Genomic DNA, 27323 nt, shown 5'->3' on the forward strand with positions numbered 1-27323 from the left:
CCTGCACGATGTGTAGACACATATGTATAGTTATATGTGCACACACATGTGTACATACATGGATAGCTGAGGTCCTCCATCACACAGTTCTCAGCCCTGCTTTTTTCCATCTTCTGATTTTTTGTATCTTTAGAAATACCTGGTGAATATAACCATTAGTAGTTGTAGAGTATCTAGTATTTTGACTAATTTGTGATGTGACATTTAATTATTTTCTGTTTTTTTTTTTTTTTTTTTAGCTGGACCTCCATATACTTTGTATTTTGGTATTAAATTCTATGCTGAAGATCCATGTAAGCTTAAAGAAGAAATAACCAGGTACGTTATGGACTTGATCTTTGAGCAGATGCATGTGTGGCATATACAAAAGACTTTATTTGAATTAAGACCGGGGTCAAGCATTTGGATGTGTTCTACCTGTGTTTGGTAACGCATTCCTTGTGAGAGTCAAATGGAAACCCACACTGTGTGAGATAGATCCATGTGTGATGACAAATGTGTTTGAAAGTGGTGTGAACGGGGCCGGTACTGTGGCACAGTGGGTAAAGCGCTACCTGCAGTGCCAGCATCCCATATGGACTCCAGTTCGAATCCCGACTGCTCCACTTCCGATCCAGCTCTCTGCTGTGGCCTGGAAGGCAGTGGAGGATGGCTCAAGTCCTTGGGCCCCTGCAGCTGTGTGGGAGACCCAGAGGAAGCTCCTGGCTCCTGGCTTTGGAGCGGCACAGCTCCAGCCATTGTGTGCATCTGGGGAGTGAACCAGTGGATGGAAGACCTCTTTCTCTCTCTGCGTCTGCCTCTGCTTCTGCCTCTGCCTCTCTCTAACTCTGCCTTTCAAATAAATAAATCAATCTTGAAAAAAGAGTCCATTTAAATATTTAAAGAGATAGCTGGATCCCTGGAGAGTTACTCGTTTTTTCTTTTTTTTTAAGATTTATTTTATTTTATTTGAAATGCAGAGTCAGAGGGAGAGAGAGAGGGAGGGAGGGAGAAAGAGAGAGAGAGAGAGAGAGAGAGAGATGTCTTTCATCTGCTAGATCACTCCTCAAATGACAGCAATGACCAGAGCTGGGCCAGCCTGAAGACAGGAACCAGGAGCTTTTTCCAGGTCTCCCACGTGGTGACTGGGGCCCAAGCACTTGAGCCATCCTCTGCTGCTTTCCCAGGTGATAAGCAGGGAGCTGGATAGGAAGTGGAGAAGCCAGGACTGGAACTGGTGCCCATATGGGATGCTGGTGCTGCAGGCAGCAGCTTAACCCACTATGCTGTAGCGCCAGCCCCAGCAGATTTTATTAAAATATTATTAACTTTGAGGCTGTTGGTAATTCCTTTGTGCCTCTGTTTCCCCAGCTGTAAAGTTACCAAGTCTTTGTAACTGTTCACTGGACTCAAGCGGGTGAAGCTGTCACAGTTGGTTTGGCTCACGCCAGGGCTTAGTCCTTGCTAAGATATCTTATTCTGGGCTGTCCTGGCTCTGCAGTGCAGTGGGATTACAGCTTCAGTGATTCAGGGTGGACAGAGGAAAGGGACCGTGTTTCATACAGCGTGGCTCACCCCAGCCAGCCACGTGTCCGCAGTGAGCACGACTTTCCGTAAGACCCCACTGTCACAGCACTGATGGGTGGACGATCAGCCCCACCCTGTCCTCACTGCACCAGTGTTTCCTCAGGTGTGAGACCAGAACATGTGCTGAGAACCAGAGGACACAGTCACTTACGGTTAGAGGCCCTGGTGTGTAGTAATCACTTCAGGTTTTGCTGGGTGTAGTGTCAGGCAGATGGGCTCCTCTTATGTCCCTACACTGCCACTGGCGTGTGGCATGGGCAGTCTCGATTGGCAGGAATACGTGCGCTGGAAAGCGCAGGCATAATGGTCCCAACAGAGGAAGTCAGTTACACGAGATGATTCAGCAAAAGTAAGAATGAAAGCCCCAAACCAAAGTTCCCAATGTGCTGTTCGCCATTAGAGCATGCTCGGGCTAAGATTTTCAAGTTGGCTGTTTATCTTGATTCAGTTCTTTGGAAAATTTTCCCAGCATATACGGTATTGGCTGTTAAATGGTTTATGACTTTTCGATGTGAAAGATACGCTCTATAAATGTGTGTATATGTGACCTTCTCACGTGTATGTTTTCCCTTTTTGACAGCCATACTACTTCATGCGTGCTGGGTGGATCTCTTCTTCCCTCCTGCATAGTAGCCATGGTTTATTTAGCCTTGCCCTGTGGGTAGCCATTCCAGCCATACTTTTTAGTCAAAAATTATAAATACTGCTGCAGTGAGTTTTGTCACACACATATGCATATGATCATTCTAGATGCAATATTTCAGGACATTATACTTTGCAAAAATTGGATATATAGGAAAATTAAGTTCAGAGTATGAAAAATGTAAGTTCATAGAACCATAACAGCTGGGGGGCTGTACTGTGTGTTCTGAACTGTTTTCTGGAATAAATGAAGTTGGTGACGTTGAGCCCATGTACTCCAGCCTCCACCCTGACATCCCTGATGTACCAGCCAGCTTCCTCTCCGCGTTTTAGATAGGAAACTGGTCCACCTTGAAAGCAGTGAAACAGAGCGAAGAATTCCCTGGGACTTCTGTCATCAACACCAGGTTTTCTTCCTGAGTCTACGCAGAATAAATCTAGTCCGTCTTCTCCTCAATAGTCCTTTAAATAGTTCCTGCTCTCGTGATACCTGTGACATTTACTTTCAGTTTAATTCAAAATGTTAGGGCATCCTTTTCTCTGTTTTATGTCGTTCCTGGCAGATAACTATGCAGATGTGATGAGAGTCACACATGTTGGTGAGAAGACACTTTATGGAGTCAGACAGCCACAGTTTGCATTCATCCTGGCTTTGTCATTCTCTGGTTTTGTAATTCAGAGAAGATGAGCTAACCTTTGTTTTCAAAAAAGATTCATCAATTTATTTGAAGAGCAGAGTTACAGAGAGGCAGAGGCAGAGGCAGAGGCAGAGGCAGAGGCAGAGAGAGAGAGAGAATCTTCCATTTGCTGGTTCACTCCCAAGATGGCCACAATGGCCGGAACTGTGTTGATCCAGACCCAGGAGCCAGGAGCTTCTTCCAGGTTCCCGACGCAGGTGCAGGAGCCCAAAGAATTGGGCCACCTTCTACTGCTTTCCCAGGCCATGGCAGAGAGCTGGATGGGAAATGGAGCAGCCAGGAATCAAACCAGCACCCATCTGGGATGCCGATACTATAGTTGGCAGCTTCAACCACTACACCACAGCTTTTAAAGTCTTGGTTTTCTCATCTGTACGATGGAATTCCAGTGTCTTTTCAAAAAGAAGACTGTATCTGCGTGTAATACAGGCAGAGTTCATCAAACAGAGATGTTTAGTAAATGGCGAGGAGAAGTGGAGATGGTGATGATTATTTTGTATTTTTGAGTTATTGAAAATAGGAGAAGGCAGGCCTGGAGCCGAGGTAGGAGGGGTTGGTGCGTCCGTGAGAACCCTGAGTGTCAGTTTTGCTGGCTGTGCTGCAGCCACGCCCTTGCCTGCACCTCTGGGGTTTGTGTGTCAGGACGGAACCTGCTCAGCCGCAGAGCTTCAGGCGGTGCTGTGAGGAGCACCAGGTCCCCGTGTGACCCCGTGGAGAGCAGGAGAGCTGGTGCCCACCACCTGCACGGGGCTCTGGGCTCGCTGGTACATTTCTCCAAACTTTTAAGGATCTGGTAACTCTTAAGAACTTGGTAGTAACGAATGACGTGTTCATGGTAAACACTTTTTACCTTCTGGAGTCATTTTTTCTAGCTTGTCTTTTGTTTGAGATTGACATTGCACTCAGGAGTTACTCTTTCTTTCTTTCTGTAATCCTCTCTCTGTGGGAGCAGCTTGTTTTAGGGGCTGTGTTGGCCGGGTGGGCTTCGCTCACTTCCTGGGTTTGTCTCCTCCTGTGGGTGCACTGGTGGTGTTTCTGGGCTCTGAGCTGGGGAGGGGCCACGTTTCTGTGGACCTGACAGGCAGTGTCACTGCTGTTTGCTCCATGGGTAACAGAAGTGTTTTCCTGAGCCTCCTCATTGCTTTCTCAAGCATTGCAGCAGCTCCTACGTTTCCTCCTCTATTTCCACCCACGCAGCTGATCCTCACCTCCGTGTTTCTCCTACTCCACGCTCGCCTGTCCCCAGAAGCGAAGTCCTTGTCCCCTCGCCACCTCTTTCCTCTCCAGGCCCGGTCCTGGGAAGGCGCACTTTGGGCCTCTGAGGGGCATTCATTCGTGACGCGCTGTGGCCACAGAAGCACAGGCACCTCTGTCTGGGGCTCCTGGGGGCAGCTGCCTCTGCCCTTCTGGCACTCTCCTCCGTCGCCCACTGCCGCGTGGTTAGTGGTCCTTGCGGCTTGTGCATTCCTGGTGTTAACATTTCAGGGAGTGCCAGCCACCCGGAGAGTGTGAGGCCAGCAGCCGAAGCCCCTCCTTGCTGCCCTGGTTGTGGTGCTGTGTGTGGTATGTGTGGGGACGAAGCCCCCAAGCTGCTCCCCCAGGTCTCACAGGCTGGCTTGGCACAACGTCAGCTTGTTAATTTACAAGAGAAATGACCAGGATTTGCTTTATGTAGCCTCTGCCTTAATACCACAATTTGATCTGGAAACTTCCTTGTTATATAGATTATTTTATTTCGGCCTGTTTTCCCCCACAGGGTTCTGTGTAACGAGGATCACAATAGAATTTGTTGTCTGAACCCTGACACTCTAGGGCAGGGTAGGGGAACCTTGTTCCTATCGGGGACCATTTGGATATTTATAGCATCATTCATGGCCGTAGAAAACGATCAGCTTCAAACGTGAGCCAGCTACACATTCATCAGATTTTGAGTCACACCTGCAGCTGCCTTGGCAGGACTAAACCCAGTGATAAGGCCCCTGGGTCAGACATTCCCCACCTCTGCTCAGGGAACAAGGAGGAAGGTTACTGATGAGTGTTCCTGTAATAGGTGGGAACTGGAAGTCTCCTAGGCCGGGCTGTAGGTCACCTTGGTTAAAAACAGATAAACAAAGATACAGCCATTCAGCTTTAATCAGAGAGACGTAGAAGGAAAGACCTAGCAACTCTAAACTTTGTAATTTGTATAAAATAAATTGTACTTGAAGTCCCCTAAGATAGACAAAATAAACTGCGAACAGTTAATTTAAAATAAGCCCTACAAGACTATGTATAAATTGTTAGCATAGGAATGATTTGATTTTACTTTATCATAAATTTGTCTTAAATGAGTATAAGGTGCTTGCTATGGTAAAAATTAATCATATCCTAATTAAAAATAGTCGGCTTGCCCCCATCAGTTTTGGTCGTCTTTTTCCTTTTTTCATGCAGTGCCCTAAGGAGCTCGGTGTCTGTGAAAGGCTGCCTGGGGCAGCTCTGCCAGAGCCGCTTTCCCGTCGTGAATGGCTCAGACAGCGCGTGTGCGGGGTGTTCAGTTCGTTTGCTCACATCAGCTGTCTGTCTGTGTGTCCACCTTCCTTTTGTTCCTGCCTGTGTGTCTGTCTGTCATGTGTCCATCCCTCACGCATGGCTGTGTGTCTAGCGGCTGCCGTGTGCTGAGTGCTGTCCTCTGGGAGGGTGGTTCCTGTGTCTGTCTGTCTTTCAGCCCTATCTCTCTTTTTTTTTTTTTTTTTTTTTTTTGACAGAGTTAGTGAGACAGAAGAGAGAGAAAGGTCTTCCTTGCGTAGGTTCACACCCCCCGCCCCCAAATGGCCAGGTGCCTCTCCTGGTCTCCCATGTGGGTGCAGGGCCCAAGCACTTGGGCCATCCTCCACTGCCTTCCCGGGCCACAGCAGAGAGCTGGACTGGAAGAGGAGCAGCTGGGACTAGAACCTGGCGCCCATACGGGATGCCGGTGCCGCAGGCAGAGGGTTAACCCAGTGCGCCACGGCGCCGGCCCCTCAGCCCTATCTGTTCTCGTCTCCCTGTTTCTTTACCTTTGCCCTTGAGGTAACCACTGCAGGATGAGTTCCTGTTTGTGCACTTGGCACAGGACATCAGTATCTGGTCAGATGCTGTGAAGTCGTGATAGTGGAAAACAAATATGCATCTGTGACCCATTTCTTTGAAAAGTGCATTTAGGGAAAGGAATTCCAAGGCCCCGGCCGAGGGGGTGCAGCAGAACCACGTTCCCGGCAGCTGTGGGATCCTGGCAGCCGTGGCTGTGGGCAGGAGCGTCTTTGCTTAAGTTCCCCTCCTTTTCCAGAGGAGAGAACACCGTGGAGTGGGTTTGAGACCCCAGGCGAGCGCTCGGACTGGAGGGGAGTTGAGTGGGATGGGAGACGTGAGCACAGGTCAGGGAGCTGAGTGGTCACAGGTCCGCAGCCACGGGCTCAGCCCCAGAGGTAACCAGCAGTCTGTGCCGTCGCCCCTCAGCGGGGGATTGGCTCCAGTGTTGCGGGGGAGTGGCAGCAGGGGTCTCCATCCTGTCCCAAGAACTCTGGCAGATCCTTCTGCTCCCTGGATTCTTTAACAACAGCGCGGTTCCTGCCTTGCAGCTCCTCGTGCCGCAGCGCTGTGTCACAGCCTCCGCTCCCAGCTGGTTCCGGCTTCTCACTGCCTCATTCCCCGAGGATTGTTGCCTCTTCTGTGTTACAGCTTCTCTCCTCTGCCAGTTCTTTGTCCTGTGACCTTGAAGAATGAGCACATGGAGGAGGGAGAGTGAGCAAAGTGGAGTCGACTGAAATAGCGGAGAAAGTTCTCCAGCAGCTGGCGGGCCCCACACGTGCTGCTGCCTGGACTGCCTGGCGTGGATTTCTCTGTGTTTCTAAAGGAGGAAGTTTATCTGATTGGTTGATGTGTATGCTAATGAGGTACTCTATGAGAACCAGTCAGGGATCAGCAGAGCCTGAGTGTGATTGGCTTGGCCAGGAACCAATCAACAGTGACCTACCATGGAGCTCAGGTTACATAGGGAAGGTAAGCCTGGACTCACACAAGCCCATGGTGGGCAGGACCTGGTGAGAAGCAGGAACCAATCAGCAACAACCAGGAGGGGTAGCAGCTGCAGGGCCACTGCCAGCACCAAGCTGCCAAGTTCTGGGCTACTCAGCGGGGTGCCTGGGCCCTCAGGGATCTCAAATGAAGTGGGGGGGGGGGGTATTTTCCTGTAACCTCGAGTCCTCTAGAGGATGTGCCATGTTGTGGGTGGCGTGACTGCTCTGTGCATGGTGGCCACCCTGCACCATCTAGTCTGTCTATGGGAACAAGAGGCGTCTTGTTCCCAGACGCTGTCATCCACGGTTGGTTGATTCTGTGGATATGAATCAGCTGTGAGCCCCGCTAAGGGGATTGAACCGTATGCTGTGGGTATTCTCATCAGAGGGGTGACTTGGTCCTGTTTAGCTCTGAAGGATGCTGGGTACCCTGCAGGAGAGTAGAAAGGAGGTAAGGGTGGTTGGTGACAGACCTGTTAAAGGGGATGACGAGGCCGGCGCCGCGGCTCAATAGGCTAATCCTCCGCCTTGTGGGGCCGGCACACCGGGTTCTAGTCCTGGTTGGGGTGCCGGATTCTGTCCTGGTTGCTCCTCTTCCAGTCCAGCTCTCTGCTGTGGCCCGGGAGTGCAGAGGAGGATGGCCCAGGTCCTTGGGCCCTGCACCCCATGGGAGACCAGGAGAAGCACCTGGCTCCCGGCTTCGGATCAGCGTGGTGTGCCTGCTGCAGCGCCCCAGCAACAGCAGCCATTGGAGGGTGAACCAACAGTAAAGGAAGGCCTTTCTCTCTCTCTCTCTCTCTCTCTCTCTCTCACTGTCCACTCTGCCTGTTAAAAAAAAAAGGGGGATGATGGCCTGGACTTGGTGGTTCTGCGCTGATGCCAGGAGAGGGAGGGTGGTGGTGCCATTCCGCGAGGCGGTGGTGGGAAGCCTGGGGCTGGCTGGTTCTCACCAGAGCCGTGGCTGCGGTCAGAGCTGGGACTGCGATCAGAGCAGTGATGATCCGTGCAGCAGTGGAGATCCCGGCTTCCTCGCTGCGGCTTGGGCTGGGAGTGTTTGGAGATGAGACGCAGCAGGGCCGATTTGCAGAGTTCACTCTCTTCGCCTTCCTCTTCTCCTCTCCGTGCCATCAAGAGTCACCTTGCAAAGGAAAAACAATCTGAAAGCCTAGGGGAGCGTGAGAGTGCGACAGCGCCCGTGTGTGGACACTGGCGGCCCCATGTGCTGCTGATGCTTCCTTCCCACCAGCGGGAAGGGCGAGAACGGAGGCGGGGCATCGGGCCAAAGAGGGTTGTGAGTCAGGGGCCAGTCCAGCTCTGCTGCTTGCTGGGGTGAGATCTTGGCAAGGTCCTTCCTGCCTCTGGTTCTTTCAGTTCCCTCACATGTAGAATGGAGGTGACTGGACCAACCTAATTCTCTTTCTTTTTTTTTTTTAAGTTTGTTTATTTATTTGAAAGAGAGAGGGAGAGGGAGAGGGAGAGGGAGAGGGAGAGGGAGAGGGAGAGAGAATCTTTCATTGGTTGGTTCACTCCCCAAATGGCTGCAAGGGCTGGAGCTGGGCTGGTCTGAAACTAGGAGCCTGGAGCTGCTTCTGGGTCTCCCACATGAGTGCAGGGGCCCAGGTACTTGGCCCTGCTTTCCCAGGTGCATTAGCAGGGAGCTGGATCAGAAGTGGAACAACAGGAACTGGAACCAGCACCCATATGGGATGCTGGCACCACAGGCAGTGGCTTTCCCCACTATGCCACAACGCTGGCCCCACCCACCTCATTGTCAAAGCCTTCCCCGTGTTTCTGTAAAATGCTTGGCATGAGTTGTGTTTGCACAGCGTCTGGAACGTGACATACAGATTGAACCCCTGCAGTTCCCAGTCAGGGTCTTCATGAGTTGGGGATGGACAGACCACCCCTGTGGTCCTGTGTGTGTGACTTAGGCCTTGCAAACAGCACTGGTGCAAGGGGTGGGCTCTCCTGGAAGGGGTGTTCTGCAGTGCCAGTGATGGGGCCAGAAGAGGCAGCGGCACACGTGGCTCATGTTGGAGCTGCACAGCAGTCCCTGGGGAGGCGCCGTCACTGCTTGGCTCGTGCAGGTGAAGAGGGTGGCTGGGCCAGGGCTCAGGTGGCAGCCCAGGGCCACACAGGCCGTGAGGGGCAAGGCCAGGATGTGAGCCGGGCAGTTTGACCTGAGAGCCTGGACTTCTGAGCTGTGTCCCCCACTGCCTCTGGAAGGGGGGGCTGTCCTCCCTGGCTGCCCGCCCGAAGCCCCTCTCGGCAGAGTGCAGCCTGGCCCTGTGTGTGCTGGAGATTAGTTGTCAGTCCAATGTCAGGGTGTGGCGCCAGGTGTGTGTGAGGTACGAGCCGGGTAGCTCCATTTCCTGTTTCTCTTTCAGATACCAGTTTTTCTTGCAAGTGAAGCAGGATGTCCTCCAGGGCCGGCTGCCGTGCCCGGTCAACATCGCAGCTCAGCTGGGAGCCCACGCCATCCAGGGTAGGTGCCCGGGCGCACACCCGCCTCCCTGGGGTTGGGGGGAATGTCACTTGTGTCAGGTTCTCCTTTTCCAATGACAGTGTGCTGGAAATTGAGTTCAATTCAGATCTGAGTTTGGGTCAACGTCCTGTAGGGTCCTTTGAGGCAGACCGTGTGGGTTTTAGCTGCAGGAGCCGCGTGGTGCTAGGTTCTGTCCCGTTGGAGTTCAGGGGCCTCTGCCTGCCAGCTCTGGCCATTGTGTCTGGAGATGGCTCTGCACCAGCACTGAGCCAGCTCAGAGGGAGCACACGTCGGGTGCTCAGGGCACACCAGCTCCTACTGATGCGGTGGCCGGGTGGGGGCTGCCCGCACCCTGTTGGAGTTCGAGATGGAGAGTAGTTTCACAGATAAGTGTCCCACGCTTCCTAAGGCTGCAGCTGCGTACAACGGAAATGGGACAGCAAGGCCCTTTCTCTTGGGCACTTGGAGTCTAGGAATTATTAATAAATACGGGTCCATGTCCCATAGAGCGGCTGGCCTGGGGCTTGGAAAGCTGCTGACTGTGGGGAGGAGCGATTGGCTCTTTCCAGTTCCATTTGCTTCCCCACGTGAGCTGACGCAGGTGTGCGAGCTGCCTCAGGGGTGTGCAGAGCCAGCTGAGGTTCCCTGAGCACTGTTTGGGGTGTCGACATTCCGATCACACTCTGTATCCGGTGTCATTGACTGAGAGACAGGTCGGGATCATCGTATCTATATATGTTTATTAATAAGACATTTGAAGACAGTGTTTAAGCATGATAGGAATATTTTCATTGCTCTATTTTTAGAAATATGTTTAAATGGAGAAAAGTTACAATTTCTTTCTTTTTTTAGCTGAACTTGGAGATTACGACCCATATAAGCACACTGCGGGGTATGTGTCAGAGTACCGGTTTGTACCTGATCAGAAAGAGGAACTTGAAGAAGCCATAGAAAGGATTCATAAAACTCTGATGTAAGAGTCCCGTCTTACCTCTGTAGCTGTGGGATAAGGCAGGGAGCCCACTGCCGCCCTAGGTGATCCTGCCTTCCTCCCTGTCACTCACAGACCCCCTCTGCCAGGATGCACCTCCCCTCACCAGCTCCCCTTCCAACCTCAAAAGAGGCTGTCAGCTGCGCAAGGTGCGCTCGCTCACTCTCTCTCTCTTTCTCTCCCTCCCTCCCTCCCTTCCTCCCTTCCTTCCTCCCTCCCTCCCTTTCTCCCTCCCAAGATGAGGATGAGGTTGCTGAGGCATTGTCTCTCTCCCCTTCCCTTTCCCTTCCAGGCCCTGAACTGTGTGTGTGTGTGTGTGTGTATTTCCTCACCATTATTTATTTTTTAATTAATTTATTTATTTGAAAGTCAGAGTTACAGAGAGAGAGAGAGAGAGAGATTCCATCTACTGGTTCACTCCCCAAATGAGCACAACAGCCGGGGCTGGGCCAGGCCAAAGCCAGGAGCCAGGAGCTTCTACTGGGTCTCCCATGTAGGTGGAAGGTCCTATGGACTTGAGCCATTTTTCACTGGTTTCCCAGGCCGTTAGCTGAGAGCCAGGTTAGAAGTGGAGCAGCTGGGATGGAGCTGAATCAGAAGTGGAGCAGCCGGAACCGGCGTCCACATGGGATGCCAGAACTTCAGATGGTGGCTTAACCCGCCCCCATAGCACTGGCCCTGCTTCCTCACTGTGTGAATAAACTTGACCCTGTATCATGTACCGGTACTTAGAATGCTTATCTAGGTGGAAGGTAAGGACCTGGAATAGGAATCTAGACCTTGCCTCTCCTACAACTGTACCATCTGTCAAGCATGTTTTGCTTTTGACAGCCATAAGCAAAGTTTCTAGACTGCTAATTCTTCATCTATGCCTGGAACATTTAGCTTTCTTTTTATAGTTTCTTACTGTTTATAACTCTAAAAGGCTTATTGAAAACTTCAACAATTTGTAAGTACAAAGGAGAAAGTAAACTGCAGTGGGGAAGTCACGATAGTTTTCTTAAAGACCATCCAGGCCTCCCTCTCTGCATTGATCCCTGTGGAAAACATTTATTTTGTATTCATTTATGAACTACGATTTTATATAAGTGGAACTATTCGGTAAATATGTGATTTAGCTTTTATTTTATTCATCAACATCTTGTGAAATTCACTTCTTAAACTATGATTTTTAACCACAAAAGGTGCTCTGGATTTACTCCATCTCCACTATGCAGATTTTTTTTTTTTAAGATTTATTTACTTATTGAAAGACAGAGTTACAGAGAGGAGAGGGGGTTCTTCCATCTGCTGGTTCACTCCCAAAATGGCTGCCATGGCTGGAATTGGGCCAATCTGAAGCCAGGAGCCACGAGCTTCTTCTAGGTCTCCCACGTGGCTGCAGGGGCCCAAAGACTTGACCCATCTTCACTGCTTTCCCAGGCCATAGCAGAGAGCTGGATTGGAAGTGGAACAGCGGGGAGATGCGGCACTGCAGGTGGTGGCTTTACCCGCTACGCCACAGCCACAGCGCTGGCTCCATGCAGATACGTAACATTAGAAAGCAAAGCTCCATCCAGGCTCTTAGAGCAAAGGTGCCAACCCTGTGACCCCAGTGTGGAGCCCCTGAGGGGTTGTGCTAACAGCACACGCACTTCTGAGGGTATTCGCACTCCCCAGTAGGCTTTTGCAGGTAACAGTGTGAGCCCTGAAGTTACCATTTCATTACAGTTATTTTGGTTAAATTCTTTTACTGATTAACTTTGCTTTATTGCCTGTTATGTAAGATTCCCTCTTGAATACGCTTGGTTTCAGATCTATTGTAGTTAAGAAAAGAATGTAGAATTAATCTGGCCAACAGAAAACATTTGCCCAGCGGATTTGTTTCCACGCATGGGAAGCGAAGCCAGTGGCTGAAGGGCAGTGGGAGGAGCTGGCTCCCCCCCCACCCGGCCTCCCTCCAGCCTGGGCTGCAAGGCCTGGCGGGTGTGGATGCCCGCAGAATGCTTGTTACAGCCGCATGGGGTGGCGGGGTGCAGGGCATGCTGAGTGTCCTGCCCCTCCTCAGGGTCCCAGAGGACCACTGTGTGTTGAAGTGAGCAAGGAGCTTTGGGTAGGGGCCGTCCTCCATGCTTCGTGTGGTGTGTTGGCAGCGAGCCTGCCTTCCTGGGAAGGAAGTGCTGTCAAGGTCTGGTAGCTTTCTTGTGTCTGATCTGTGATGAGCGTTCTTCACGGATTCAAGAGCACAGGCGTTGCTGGGCTCCCAGTGCCCCGGGGCCGAATGCATTAAGGCAGAATCTCTTGGTTTAAAAGAATCCACAGCTCCTTTTCTTAGCTGGCAGAATCTCCCTTGCCCACATGAACACACACTCAGCCTCCGACGTTCCTGAGAGACGATTGCTCGCTAGGAATGGAGCTCTTCTGTGTTATCACCAGTGAAGACGGGGGGAGGATTCCTGTGATGCCTGCCTGCTGTTAAGTGTGTTCACAGACCACATGCATGCTCAGGACGTGCTGGGGCCCCGATGGCATGGCAGGGCCTCCCTTCTTCCTGCCCACTCCTGCACAGGGAGAGCTGCTGGGGCACAGAGACGTGCGGCTCTGCGAAGGAGGTGCTTTGTAGTTTAGGGATTCCCGTCCTCCCCAGCCTCCATGGGGTTTCTGAAACTGAGAATTTTTAATTTATCCTGGGACATCATGGGTAGGCTATCGTGAGCAAGAATTGATTTAGTAAACGAAATGTATATAAGGAACCCTCAGTATAAAATGTTGTCACCAAGAGGGCAGAGGCCCACTTGAAACCCAAGGACGCGGGGAAGCATCGTCACCAGGTGGGGGGCTTTCCTGGAGAATGTCGCCGGTGGCGCAGCGGCTCTCGGTAACGTGAGGCTCTCTGTTCCCGTGTGTGTGCAGGGGGCAGGCTCCTTCGGAAGCTGAGCTGAGTTACTTGAGGACAGCCAAGTCGCTGGAGATGTATGGTGTGGATCTCCATCCTGTCTATGTGAGTAACGTGTAATCCACACAGTATTTTAAGCTGCTAACATTTCCCTCGAACAGTCGCTTAGACTCCCAGAGCAGCGCCACAGTGCTGTTGTTTAGCTGGCTTCATCTGTGTTTTTCAAACACGAGGCAGATCCTACGTGGGTTAAACCCTAATGAGTTTTGCATAAAAGAGTGATTGTATTTCCATGTGTGGAAAGCAATTAACTGAGCTGGAAAACGCAATCTGGACAACAGCTCCGAAGGGCTTAGCCGCCTGTCAGAAGAATTTAACTCGGGTCTGTATTTGATCGTATTAGACAGAGGCCAGGAGCACTTTCCAAAAATGATTTCATGGTTGAAAAACATGAAGTCACCTGCCAGGTAAAGTAGGTGTCAGGTGGCAGCTCAGGTGGTTCTGGGCTGGACGTGCCGGTTCCATCAGCAGGAGGGAGCTGCCTGCCCCGGCATCGCTGCGGTACTAGAGATACCCCTGCAGAGTGATCTGGGCTCATGGAACTGGCCAAGGATGGTCGGCGAGCAGTTGCACTCAGTCTGTGGGGAGTGTTCTGCGTCCAGCTCTTAGCTTTGAGCCACTTCCGTTAGACTGACAGCTGATGATTCTACACCAGGGAGACCAAAATGCCGTTGCCTTTGGTTTTGCATGAATGTGGTTGGCAATGCTCACATTTAGTTATCTGAGAAAATAAGCCGGTGCCTTATTCTTCATGGGGAATGAATAGCTAAGGAGTATATAATATGTGGGCTAAATGTTTGTCAACTGGATCATGGGACTCAATTTTAAAATAACCCGGGGAGAAACTCTGCAGTTCAGATAACTCACTCAGATATTCGTTTGTAATGTCTTTTGTCCATCGAGGTTTCCCTAAAACAAGAAACCATCTCATTATTTCAAAGGAGTTAGAGTTTCCACCTCTGAGGATGCAGTCAGTGTGGCAATAAGAGTTATAGACTGGGGGGAAGTGGCAGTTACCTGCTGTGTCTGAGGGTACTTTACAAAGTGTGGGAAAATGCTATTGAAAGCTGAGTTTGGGGAGACCATTTAGAGGGGAGGTGAAGAATCCTGCGTCCTGCGTGCGAGTACCTTGGGCTCGCTCTCCTCCAGCTCCCTCTGGTGCGGACCCTGGCAGGCAGAGGTGACCGCGGCAGCACCTGGGTCTCTGGCACCCAAGTGGGAGACTGGATTGGATTCCCGGCTCCTGGCCTCGGCCAGCCCGGTTCTTGGCTACTGCAGGCATCTGGGGAGGGAGCCAGTGGGATGGAACCTCTCTTTCTCTCTTTCAAAAACAGAGGTTATTTTGGTACAAAAAATTTTGAAATCCATGTGTAGTTTTTTTTCACAGTAAGTACTTCCATTAACTTTGTTCACAATGTTTTTACACCCAAAATGAACTTATCTTTTAGTTGCATTTTACACGAGCTGCCTCGATTCCAGTCTCAAGAGATTGTTCATGCTCCCGGCTGGTGTCTGAGTGTCTCTCAGAAGACTCTGCAGTGTGTGCAGTAGTTTTCCCTTTCCCTTCTACTCTGGTAGGCAGCTAGGTTTTCAGGCTTTTACAAAAACGTGTTCTGTAGGAAAATTATAAAGAGCGTCTCCCAAGAAATGCCTCTGCATTTGTGTAATGTTTATCCTAATTCACAATCACGTGCTGGAGGAATTTATGGCCCATGACCTAGCTTTGTTAGAATCTTCTGTGCATTCCTTTACGTTGAAGTTTTAGCACTGAAAGTATGCAGTAGCTGGTATTCCGCCAAGCATCTTATGTTCCTGTGAGTGTGGCTTTGTGGGCCTTGGCCTTCATTTAGCTGTAGTGGGAGAGCACGCAGGCCAGCTGGCTGTCCTGTGCAACCCTCGGCACCTGCTCTGTTTGTGACGTTTGCGAATCAGGATTCCATTTTCTTCATTGGAGTTTATCATTGCCCGGAAGTAGACTCTCTAGCCTTTATGAGAAGAGATTGAAGTTGTGAGTGGAGGGAGGAAGGACCAGGATAGGTCCTGAGCTTTCTGGGGAGGGGAAGGTGATGGGACCAAGGCTTGTGGTCGTCTGTATCAGAAAGCCGCCTCAACGCGAGCCACTTGAAAGCACCTGTGGCGGAAGCAAAGTCCTCCGTCCTCAGCCACCCAGGAGAATCCCCGAGGCTTTGTGTGTTTTTGATCCTTTGGCGTCTTTGCTGAGTTTGCCGGTTTCCGTAGCACCCAGGCGCCAGCGTGTTAAGCCACACAGGTGATACAAGTTAACATGCCATTGGGGTTGATCATTACTGTGTACAACAACACTGGATCAGGGACCTGCTTGGTCATCCGGGTCCCTTTTAATGAGCTGAAGTCACAATTAGGAGTTAGTCCAAGACAGCAAATGTCTCTTAAAAACTGAAAAAATTGGGCAGCGAGTCCGCTGCCGTCGTAGCCCAGCCAGCTCTCTAGGTTGCTGTCCCTCCAGAATTCAGTCCCATATGAGTTCAGCGAGTTGCATTTGCATGGCCAGTTGCGGTTGGGAAAGTGCTTTGATGTGACTGCATTCGTGGTGATGGGCTTCGGTGTGTTTCTGCAGGGAGAAAACAAGTCAGAGTATTTCCTGGGATTGACTCCGGTTGGCGTTGTCGTCTACAAGAATAAGAAGCAAGTGGGGAAGTATTTCTGGTAGGTAGGACCTGGATGCTGTGCGTGTCAGGCTGTGCGTGAGTCAAAGAGCTGGGGACAGAAAGCAGGTGCATTTCTCGTGGTGAAATGGGTGAACCTGGGCGTGAGGTGTACTCCCAGTGCGCCTTCGTGTGTGTGTTTTCTCCATAAATTCCCGGTGCGAAGACTCTGGACTCTTGTCCGCGGAAGCTGTGGCGGGGGGGGGGGGGGGGGGCGGCGGCAGAATTTCCCACCCAGCCCAGCGTGGGCTGGCACAGCCAGACCTACTCTGGTTTCAGTTCTATGCAGGGAAGGATTGCAGTGCCTGGGGAGTGTGGGGGTCTGGGAAAGCGGCTCTCCCGGGCCCTGGGATTCCAGGCTGGAGCAGCCTGGGGCATGAGAACGGGGCTTTTCAGAGCAGAGGACCCACAGGGAGCTCACAGGGTTGTCACGGCGGCATCTCTAGGAGCCCGGAACTCACCGGTGTGCTTCCACTGGACACGTCCCGTACCGCAGCAACACTACCTGCTCTGTTTTCCAGGCCTCGGATCACGAAGGTGCACTTCAAGGAGACCCAGTTTGAACTCCGAGTGCTGGGGAAAGACGTAAGTTCTGCAGACACCTGGCTTGCATGAGAAGGGGGTCTTCTCTGCCCGCTCGTGGTCAGGAGGTGTGGCCTGCACTGGGGCCTGCAGCCCCCCGTCCTGATCGTGGGCTGATGCAAACAGAGGCACCTGGTGGGGGTCGCGCTTCTGCTGTCTCTCCAGTGGAGTGCTGTGCCCAAGCCAGAAGGGCTGCTGGCGGCTCTCAGGGAGAAGCAGGCTGGGGGTGCCTGGCCCTGGCCCATGTCCTCACACCTGGAGGGGCTTTCGTGCCTGGACAGAAGCCAAGGACGGGAAGGCTTCCTCTTGATGCCCCCTGTGTTACGGGGGAAATGAGTGAAGGTCTGATGCTGGAGAGTCGGTCCTTCTGTCTCTTTGATACTAGCTCTCCTTAGAACAAAAACTGGGTGAATGGGCCTGGATTGACTTTGTTTATGTAAAAAAATAAAAATCAGTGGGCGCTTGTGCATTCGCACGCCGTCGGGGTTGGCCGTGGTCTGAGGCAGGCACCTCACGTGTCAGGGTCACGGGCTCATGGACTGACTGCACTGCCAGGCACTGCTGCATGTTCTCGTCCTGGAAAAAGCCGACGTCTGGGTCTGGCGCTGTGGCAGAGCAGGTAAAGCTGCTGCCGGCAGTGCCAGCATCCCATATGGGCGCCGGTTCGGATCTCAGCTGTTCCACTTCTGATCCAGCTCTCTGCTATAGCATGGGAAAGCAGAAGAAAGTGGGCCAAATCCTTGGGCCCCTGCACCGGTGTGGGAGACCTGGAGGAAGCTCCTGGCTCCTGGCTTCAGATCAGTGCAGCTCTAGTCATTGTAGCCATCCGGAGAATGAACTAGTGGATGGAAGATATCTCTCTCTCTCTCTCTCTCTCTCTCTCTCTCTCTCTGTAACTCTGCCTTTCAAATAAATAAATCTGGGGGAAAAAAAAAAAAGAGGCCAACTGTCCCACCCTGAGCTGTGTGGCATGCGACCATTTATTGATATGATTAAAATTGGGTTTCCAAGAGAGTTTTAACTTTCAAGGAAGGGAGGTTCCAGATTTTTGAAGACGTGCTAGTCTCCTTTGCAGGAACTCCACGGCGTTCCTCAGTGCCCGGTTAGCTGCGGCAGTTTCAAGAACTGTGCTCATGTGAGACCGAATGAAAAGCCCTGAAGAAGTCGAGTGCGCTTAGACAGCAGGGTTCTGGGGTTTTCCCGCCGTCCCGCTGCTGAGTCGTCTCACTCAGCCTGTTAGATCCACAAATCCACACGTGGAACGAAATGCGATAAGTCCATGGCAGGTGTGGAGAACGAAAAAATGATGTGTGGATTTCATGTTTCTTCCCACCTAGAGCATCTTATCTCTTAGTTCTGCTTTTCCATGAACTTTTCGAAGTCCTCTTGCACTGAAAATGTTTCAAGTATTTCTAGCAGAGCATGAGAGTAAAGTAAGACTTTTCATGGAAACCGTTAGGATGAGTATTCAAAATACTTTCTCCTTCCACCCGAGACAGTTCTGGGAGCGAGTCCTTTGTGGACTTCTTTCCATTGTATGGCAGTGCTATGGGTGTCTTGTGTCTCGGGGTGAGCAGTTGATACAGTGAGCCTGACTGTTCAGCCTCCTGGAGTCTTCATTGTTCGGTGAAGATGGCAGCACAAGATCGAGCGTTACAGTGTTCTCCAGGGCAGCCTCTGGGGCTACAGGGGTTCCCCGCGTCCCCTGCTAAGTCCCCACTCCACAGCATTGAGGAGTAGGTGTGGGGGAGGCCTGAGGTTAAGCCTAACGACCCTGATCCTCATGAGGCCACCTGTGTCCCAGATTGAATTAAGCACCCAGCGCCCGGCACCTGGCACAGGATCACATCCCGCTTGAAATGGTTTCCAGGCGAGTTCTGGTGCTCCTGAGAAAGAGGCTTCCCTCGGCGTGTTCAGCACCTTGGGGCAAACCCAGAGGCACTTTTAGGCCTTATTTAAACTTCAGAACAGGTGCTGCGGCCTAAGGACTACCTCACAGAAAATCCAAACTTGTTGAAGATTTATTTATTTACTTGTTTGGAAGGCACAGTGACAGACACAGAGATCTTCCACCTACTGGTTCATCTCCAAATGCTGGCGACAGCCAAGTCCGGCCAGGCCAAAGCCAGGAGCCAGGAACTCCATTCAGGTCTCCCCCTTGGTTGTCAGGAGCCCAAGTCCGTAGGCCGTCATCTGCTGCCTCCCGGAAACATTAGCAGGGCACTGGACTGGCAGCAGAGCAGCCAGGACTCCAGTCAGGCACTCAGATACGGGATGTCTGCATCACCAGGGTGGCTTAGCCCACTGTGCCACAGGGCTGGCCCCAATCTAACCCTTCAGTAGAAAGATCTTACAGATGAGTCTGTGCCCCAGCCTGGGGCATATGCTGCAAGGAAGATCCACATCGCCCATTACTGCAAAAGGTAGAGGTGATGACCGTTAATATTTTGGTGCTTGCGCCCAGATTGCTGTTAGCACGAAAGTGTAATGTATGTGTAAGTGACACAGAGCTCGTCCCCGTGGACTTCTGTTCAGGGTCTTAGACTTACTCTCATAATTTCTGCTTTTACTGTGTTTACTCACGTGTGCCTTCTTGCTGTTGTGAACACAGTCTTTTCTTTGTGTTGTATCTTTTTTTTTTTTTTTTAAAGAATTTGTTTATTGGAGAGATAGAGCTACAGACAGAGAGGGAGAGACAGGGAGAAAAGTCCTCCATCTGCTGATTCACTCCCCAAATGGTTGCAACAGCCAGAGCTGAACCAATCTGAAGCCAGGAGCCAGGAGCTTCCTTTAGGCCTCTCTTGCCAGTACAGGGGCCCAAGCACTTGGGCCATCTTCTACTGTTTTCCCAGGCCATACCAGAGAGCTGGATCACAAGAGGAGCAGCCAGGACACAAACCGGCCAGGATGCCAGCACCACAGCAGAGGCTTAGCCTGCTACGCCACAGCACCGGCCCCCTTTCTGTTGCATCTTTAACTGCAGTTAGCTAGAAGCAGCCATGGGACGAATGCCATGTGCTTATCTCAGGTCTCTCCGTTTCGCTGAACTCTTGTTCCGGTCAGGAGTTCTCAGCTGAGTCTTGTGAACGTTTCTAGCTATGTAACTGCATCACGCCATAGGCTCTCAGAACGCCAGTGTCTCCGGAGCGTAGGGGCGTCCTCTGATGTAACCACAGTAAACAACTAGCGACTTCACACTGCTGTCCTGTGACACCTGTGTTGTCGCCTGACCTCATAATCTCCCGTAGCGCTGCCCCTCAGTGTGGAATCCAGTTAGCCTCGTGTGACCGGGAACATTTTCATGGTGTTTGTTCATCTTCCAAGACTGTAACATGTTTTATGAAGGCAGTTCTAAGTCCCCTGTGCTGGGACAGAACCCTCTCCTTTCATGTTTTTCTGCCGGTTCCTTGGGACTGGACTGGGAGTGCCTGCTTCTAGCTGCGGGGTACGTGGGGGAAGCTGTGCCTGTGTGTGGATACACACGACGGCCATCTGTCCCTCCTTGCTTGTGAAGTTTGGTGTCCCCTGTGTAACTCCCAGTTGGGTTCTTCCTTCTCTCCGTCCACTCTGTAGTCGGGGTGGGAGACGCTTTGCCAGTGCATGTCCTTGTTCCTCTTCAGATCCTCCCCGTAGGTGAGCTCACTGGGGACCCCGCCTGTGCCGTCCCTCATAAGTTGCAGGATGCGGGTTCCCTGGAGGACCAGTCGCTCTGGTCAGCCCGCTGTACGTGAGCGCCCTGCCTGCTCTCGTTCATTCGTCTGTTGCTGGCACAGGCTGTGGACCTCTCTTCTCAGAGGTTGGTGCTCCGATACTTCACCCAGCCTGATGCTGGCGTTGTCCTAGCCTTGGTCAGCGTGGCCCCTTCGGTCTGGCTCCCTGCCCTTTGTGCCCTGTCGTCTTGGGCACTCGGCTCTTCCGTGGTGTAGTGGGATGTGTCAGGTGCGTCTCGCCTGCCCTGCTCCCACCCTAGTGCCAGCCATTTCTCCACAGAGCCCTGATTCCTTTTGGTGGGAAATGGCTAAGATCTCAGCACTCAGTGTGGCCACCGCTGCTGGGGTGGCTTTGCTTCTTGGCCTTTTCCGTGGGCACAGCTAGGGAATGTATGTGTGCATATACATATGCCTAGAACACAACACACAGGGACCATGGCACACCTACAGGGAACATATCACATAGCACATAACACACACACACACACACACACAGAACATAACACGCAGACACCTTCATTTTAACAAACTTAGTTGTTATGAGGCTTTTAAAAATAAATACATGAATGATATTTTTTGAGGGACGTTGTGGTGCAGTGGGATAGATTGCCACTTGAGATGCCTGCATTCCATTCTGGAGTGCCTGGGATTGGGTCCTGCCTCTACTTCTGATCTAGCTCCCTGCCAATGCTCCTGGTTAGCAGTGAATGATAGCTCAAATACTTGGGTATCTGCTACCCACGTGGGAGACCTAGATGGAGTTCCTGGCTACTGCCCTAGCCTGACCAAGCCCTGGCTGTCATGGATATTTAGGGAGTGAACTAGCAGATGAAAGATCTCTCTTCCTCTTTGTCTCTCCCCCTCTGTCACTCTGACTTTCAAATAAATAAATAAAACTTTAAAAATGAAGAAATGTAATGAATTAATTTAAGGGACAGAGAAATGTTTGAGAGCTCCCTTCTGCTGGCCCAACCGCTCCCCAGATGCCTGCAACAGCTGAGGCTGGGCCAGAACCAAAGCTGGGAGCTGAGAACTCCATCCAGGTCTCCCATGTGGGTGGCAGGAACCCAAATACTTGAAATAGCACTGCTGGCCCCCAGGGTCTGCGTTAGTAGGAAGTTGGAGTCAGCCGCTGGAGCTGGGCCTTGAACCCAGGTCCTGCAGTGTGGGGTGTGGCGTCTTAACTGCCAGACTAAATGCCCATCCCACTGCTTGTTTTGTTTTTAAGGTTGGGAATAAAAGTTACTTTTTATTTAGTTGTCATTCAAACACAAGTTCCGTGTAGGAGAGAAACATTGACTTCTCTGAGGAGCAGGCGAGGAGGACAGAGAAGTCGTCACAGAAACCCAGCCTGGACGTCCAGATGGCACCTGCATCGCCTGTCAGCCAGGAAGCAGAACAGCTCAGGGGAGCAGTTCTCAAAGTTTACGGAAATGTGATGTGAATGTTCTCTGACATCGGGGCTCATCTTCTGCGTGTTTAGAGGAAGAGAGGCAAGAGGAAAGGCAGCTCGATCTAACAACCCTTTGTAATTCTGTAATTTATGTTTCTGTGAACTAGGGAGAATTATATGCGGCTTCTCATCAATGGTCAGTTTGCTCATCTGTAATATGGGCTTTCACATTTGTTACGTAATTTGAAATAGAACCCACACAGCTGGAAAACAGTGCTGAGATGTTTTTTGTGTTCTTTAGCTTTGCACAAATGGAAATTGATTTTATTCTCCAAGTGCTCTGTTGCAATGCAAGGTGATTTTAAGTTAAAACTAAGCTGTGGGCCGGCGCCACAACTCAATAGGCTAATCCTCTGCCTTGTGGCGCTGGCACACCGGGTTCTAGTCCCGGTTGGGGCGCCGATTTTGTCCTGGTTGCTCCTCTTCCAGGCCAGCTCTCTGCTATGGCCCGGGAAGGCAGTGGAGGATGGCCCAAGTGCTTGGGCCCTGCACCCCATGGGAGACCAGGAGAAGCACCTGGCTCCTGGCTTCGGATTAGTGCGGTGCGCCGGTTGCAGCGCGCCTACCGCAGCGGCCATTGGAGGGTGAACCAACGGTAAAGGAAGACCTTTCTCTCTGTTTCTCACTGTCCACTCTGCCTGTCAAAAAAACAAACAAAAAACTATGGTGTGTGTGTGTGTGTGTAGGGGCTATTTCTGTGAGGTGCAGTATTTTCTAAACAGGGGTGCCTAAAATACACTTCCTGGAAGCTCACGTAAGTTAGAGGAATGGGTAAACTTTGCTCAGGTAACTCAGGGGAGCAGCGTGCTCTGGGGCTCCACAGTACAGCTTCATGAGCACAGGGCGAGGTCCGCGTGCCTAACCCACTTCTCCCCGTACTTGCTGGACCATGGCGCCTCTCATGCTGGTATTGCAAGGTGGCAGTGTTGCGAGGAACCCTCTTTGGGCGTTTGGCGAAGAGGGAAAACTTGAAGGCTGAGATGGTGTTTCACTGAGTGGGAACTGAATCAGTTGATTTCTGTCACAGGGCTCACTGTGGATTCCTTCACCAGGTGTGAGCTCAGGATTCTGAGCAGTGGCGACTCCGGGAGCCGCTCCTTCAGACACCGCCCAGTGTCTCCTGTCACCAGCGCAGTCCAGTTTGAGAACTGCGCTCATCCAGTCTTTCCCTTAGATAGTTTGTCAAAGGCCTCTGCATGTCCGCTCTCTCTGGCATCTGTTTCCCACTGAAGCATGCATCTTCTGATTCCAACGATTGCCTCTCTGTGCCGTGTCCGTAGCTAAGGACCAAGTGACTGTCTCCTTTGCTTTTGGGCCCCTCATTTTTGGCGTCAGTGCCTAAGGTCAATGATCAGTGGCTGTGCTAGTACAAGTCTGTATAGGCTGAGTGCAGACAAAGGAGGTAGAAGGCCCCACCGTGCTGGTACAAGTCTGTATAGGCTGAGCGCAGACAAAGGAGGTAGAAGGCCTCACCGTGCTGGTACAAGTCTGTATAGACTGAGTACAGACAAAGGAGGTAGAAGGCCCCACCGTGCTAGTACAAGTCTGTATAGGCTGAGCGCAGACAAAGGAGGCAGAAGGCCCTACTGTGCTGGAGACTGGAACCTTCACACTTTACTTCTGCCCGGCATCGTGGACAGGAGCCCCTCTGCTGCACACCTCGCTGTGTCTATCAGTGATGGCGTCTCACCACTGCCAGGCGTCCCAGTCACTTTCTTCTCAGTAGCCACCTGCACAGGGCACCGTGGTCACTCCCGGTGACCTCAGGTGTGGGGCAACTGGATAGTGAATAAGTTGAGAAGCTAATTGTCTCCGTGGGTCCTGGGAGCCAAGCAGGCAGCTTGTCCAGGTGTGGCTGCTTCTAAAGCAGAACCAGGGAGGAGCCAGGTAGAAGACGAGACTGCATGGCCACAAGGGTCAAGTGATAGGGGCAAGGCACAGGAGAGGCAGCAAAGGAGGAGTGGCGAGGGGAGCTGGTGGCCGAGCCGCGTGCCGTGTGAGCCCTTGGGTGGTGGTCCGTAGTTCTTATCCCCTCAGGAAGAGCTATTGGCTCCCAAGTTTGCCCAGAGAGCCCCGGGCAGCCAGTTGGGAAGACTGAAGAGGCAGAGGAAGTGAGGCTGGGAATTTGTGGACAGGACGCAAGCCCTGGATTCAAACGATGCAGCTGGGGTTTGAGCTGAGTCTGTGCGAGACCTGTGGGCGAAATCTGAGTCAGCAGTGGCTCACCTCTGATTCGTGTACAAAGTGGAAAAGAACTCGATTCAGCCGATGAATGAAGTGACCCAAGCTACAAAGGAGTCGAGTCATTTTGCAAAAAGCAAGCACTGGATGCTTAGATACGGTGTTTTACCAGTCGGCTGGAATGAGCCGCTTCAGTGAACTAGCAGGGTTCACACACGTCTGGGTGTGTGTGAGTGGAATTCACACTCGCCACTGTCCACTTGGGAAGGGGTAGCAGGTAGAAGTGGTGGAAGGGGGCCTTGGCAAGGCCGATGGTCACACTTGTGCAGGGGTTCTGTGTTACCCCAGTGTAGGGGCTCCCGTGTTGGCTGTGCTGGCCCTCCCTGGAGAGTTTGGGTCGTTCTGCTGGTGATGGGTAAAGGGGGCAGCTTGTCCTAGAGCCCTGTGTGAATGGAGACCGGCTCCTACTGTCAGGCGCAGTTAGGGGGCCTTTAATGTATCTCTACCCAAGGAAACTTGAGCATCACCCAATTCTGGTCAGTTTTAAAACACCATTTATCCTTTCTGAGGTGCTTGTAGTTAAAAAATGATGAAAGAGAGATGCCCTGTGACCAGATCCCTACTGGAATCAGAGAGGAGCGTGGACATGGACGTGAGAACCAGGAGAACCCTGCCGGAGCAGAGCTGGAGATTAGGACGAGGTAGATACATTTTGTTGCCAAGACAGAATGCCTTTTTCTTCTCCTCCATTTTTGGAAATCTAGATTATGTGTAACTAAATAAGTTTCTGGAGTTGAATTTAGGCATTGAAATCATGCCTGACTTGTGGACGCCTTTGTTAAAACGTGACGCTGTCCTGTCACTCTGTGCTTTTGTGGTTGAGGGAGGCAGGCTGTGGGAGGGGGGCAGCGGGTCCTGGCCCCACCTTTTCCTGTTTACCCTGAGGGAACGTGGCCACAGGTAAACTTGCTGGTGTTCCAGTGACCGGGGGCGGGCATTTAGATCAACAGATGAGACACTGGTTAGGGTGCCTTGGTGGGCACCCAGCCTGCCCACTGACTCTGGCTTCCTACCAGTGTGCACTCTGGGAGACAGCAGTAAGGGTTCAAGAACTTGGGTCCCTGCCACCCAGGTGGGAAGCCTGGGGTGAGTTCCTGGCTTCCAGCTTTGGACCCCAGCTTGGCCTGGGGTCATCTGTGGGTGTTTGGGGAGTGAACCAGTGGATGGGAGAATGCTCTATTTCTGCCTCTTAAATAAATAAATAAATAAATAAATAATAAATGCATGACTTAGGTGTAATATTCTGAAACAGTCCAATGACCTTAAAGACACCTTTCGCTTACAACACTGTTTGCCCCTAGGGAACAGAGCTGGGGCCCATGATGACTGCACCCACCTTGTGACTTTGGGCTGGCATGCTGCGTATGTGTTTGGTATTTTGAAAAGTAAAAGAAATCAAATCCTCCCCAGTGCCCCATCTCCGGCTGGGAACCCAGGCTTTCCCACCCTGCCCCTAGAAGATTCTGGATTTCCACGGGGGTCCCTGCCTGGCCCGTCCCCTGTACCCCAGTAGTTCCCTGACTTCCCTTCCTCTTCTCGGGTCTTGTGATACCTGCGCCTCTGCAGAAGTCCCCGCAGGTCTCCCTGTGACACCACTCGCCCCCTTTTGAGCCCAGTTCCACCTTCCAGGGTCACTTGGGGCAGATGTGCTTGCTGCCTACCCCGAGACACCACTCTGACCTGTCTCGCTCCACCTGCAGGCGGCGGCCCCACCGCCATCCACCCTGGTGCTCCCTGAGCAGCCTCGCTCTCTGTCTCCCAAGAGCTGTACCTGCCGGCTTCTGGCCCCCTTGGAGACCTCAGCATCACAGGGCCACCCCCTGAGCCTCCTGTCCATTCCCTTGTGGTTAAAGCCCCTGCACGCTGTTCTAGTCCTTAGCCCATGCTGGAAACCTGGCTCATGCTGACCCTCCCTGCACCACAGGAGGTTGGGCATTCCCGCCAGCCTTGCTGTCACATGTGCTCACTGCCTTGTCGCCTTTGCTTCCCTGGGTTTCACAAATATGCCCCCAAGTTGGGCAGCGTCTTCCGGCTGAACCAGGAGAAACCTCATACGTGTGCATGGTCTGTGTGTGGTCAAGGCTGGGATGGTCTCTGCACTGACAGCTCTGTGATCACAAGTTGGACAGAACCCCATCCCAGAGGCATTTCTGTATTGAAGACTTGGGTTTTGGCTTTTCAATTTGAATCTGAATTAGCAGTTACATAGCGTTACAGAGTGGTTGATTGCAGCACTTGTATTTTGCTTGGTTTTCTCTTGAAGACAGTGTTTTCTGCAAAATCAGAATTTCCTTTAATAAAGCTTTGGTTTCTTACGCGTCAGTTTATTGTCTCACGACTGCATGGCGTCATCCAGTGACGAGGTGTGGCCTGGAAACGCTGGGATCAGAGGTGCTGGGCCCTGGTGTGGGTGACACCGCCCTGGCGCTCTGTCCTCCCAGCAGCTGCTCCTCAGGTCCTCCTGGCATCCGTGCAGGTGAGACCTGTGCATCCCTGCAAGTGACGCGGTGGGAACTGGCATGACGGGCGTCTCCTGTTCCCGGGGGCTGATCCTCACTCTGGGCCATTAGTGACGGGGACTTGGTGGCGCTCAGTGCTGTCACGAGGCTGTCCACTCTCGCAGGAAGTGGAGCTTGGGTAATAAAGGTGACTGCACGGAGATCCACGTGGGGCTTGTGTCTGCAGTGTTGATGGTGGAAAGTGATTTTCATGCAGCCAGCGAGAAACCAGTTTCCTTCGTGTTAAGGGTCAGTGCTGACCTCTGCTCGCTTTCTGCCACCCTCACACTCTCTCCTTTCTCTCCCAGTGCAACGAAACCTCCTTCTTCTTCGAAGCTCGGAGTAAGCCTGCTTGCAGGCACCTGTGGAAGTGCAGTGTGGAGCATCATACGTTTTTCAGGTAGGTTAGCGTGAGCGTTTTGTTCATTCTCCTAATACATGAATGTCGCATTTGCTTTTATAGCAAGAATTCTGTTCTGCCAACAAACAGAAATTTGCAAGTTCTGTTAATTTTCTTTCAATTCCCAAGTCTATATTAACCCAAACTCTGCACACATATGTGCATATGTGGGTATGTGTTCATGCATGTACAAATGTATGCATTGCCATACAGATGCTTGCATCCAGGTATAGCATCTTCGCTGACACTATTAGAAGGGTGGGGCAGAGGTTTTAGGTTCAGGTAGGGAGTGCTGTTTTGGCAGTGCCTTGTGGCCTGGGTAGAACCCAGGCGCTCTGCATGGACGTGGCGCACCTGATGTGCCCATTGGCTGTGCAACCGAGGACATGTGAGGCAGTGATGGG

General features: G+C 51.8%; 1 protein-coding gene across 1 annotated transcript in view; it reads left to right on the forward strand.

The window, feature by feature from the left end:
* Positions 1-27323, forward strand: part of EPB41L4A (erythrocyte membrane protein band 4.1 like 4A) — a 208259-nt gene that overhangs the window by 110600 nt on the left and 70336 nt on the right. Inside the window, exons 4-10 of the mRNA XM_062189328.1 lie at positions 240-318; positions 9328-9425; positions 10278-10398; positions 13309-13396; positions 15948-16036; positions 16557-16620; positions 26828-26919. Coding sequence (XP_062045312.1) covers positions 240-318; positions 9328-9425; positions 10278-10398; positions 13309-13396; positions 15948-16036; positions 16557-16620; positions 26828-26919 — 631 coding nt within the window. The remainder of the gene's footprint in view (positions 1-239; positions 319-9327; positions 9426-10277; positions 10399-13308; positions 13397-15947; positions 16037-16556; positions 16621-26827; positions 26920-27323) is intronic.

The sequence above is a fragment of the Lepus europaeus genome, chromosome 4 (assembly GCF_033115175.1).
Source record: "Lepus europaeus isolate LE1 chromosome 4, mLepTim1.pri, whole genome shotgun sequence".
Lineage (NCBI taxonomy): Eukaryota > Metazoa > Chordata > Mammalia > Lagomorpha > Leporidae > Lepus > Lepus europaeus.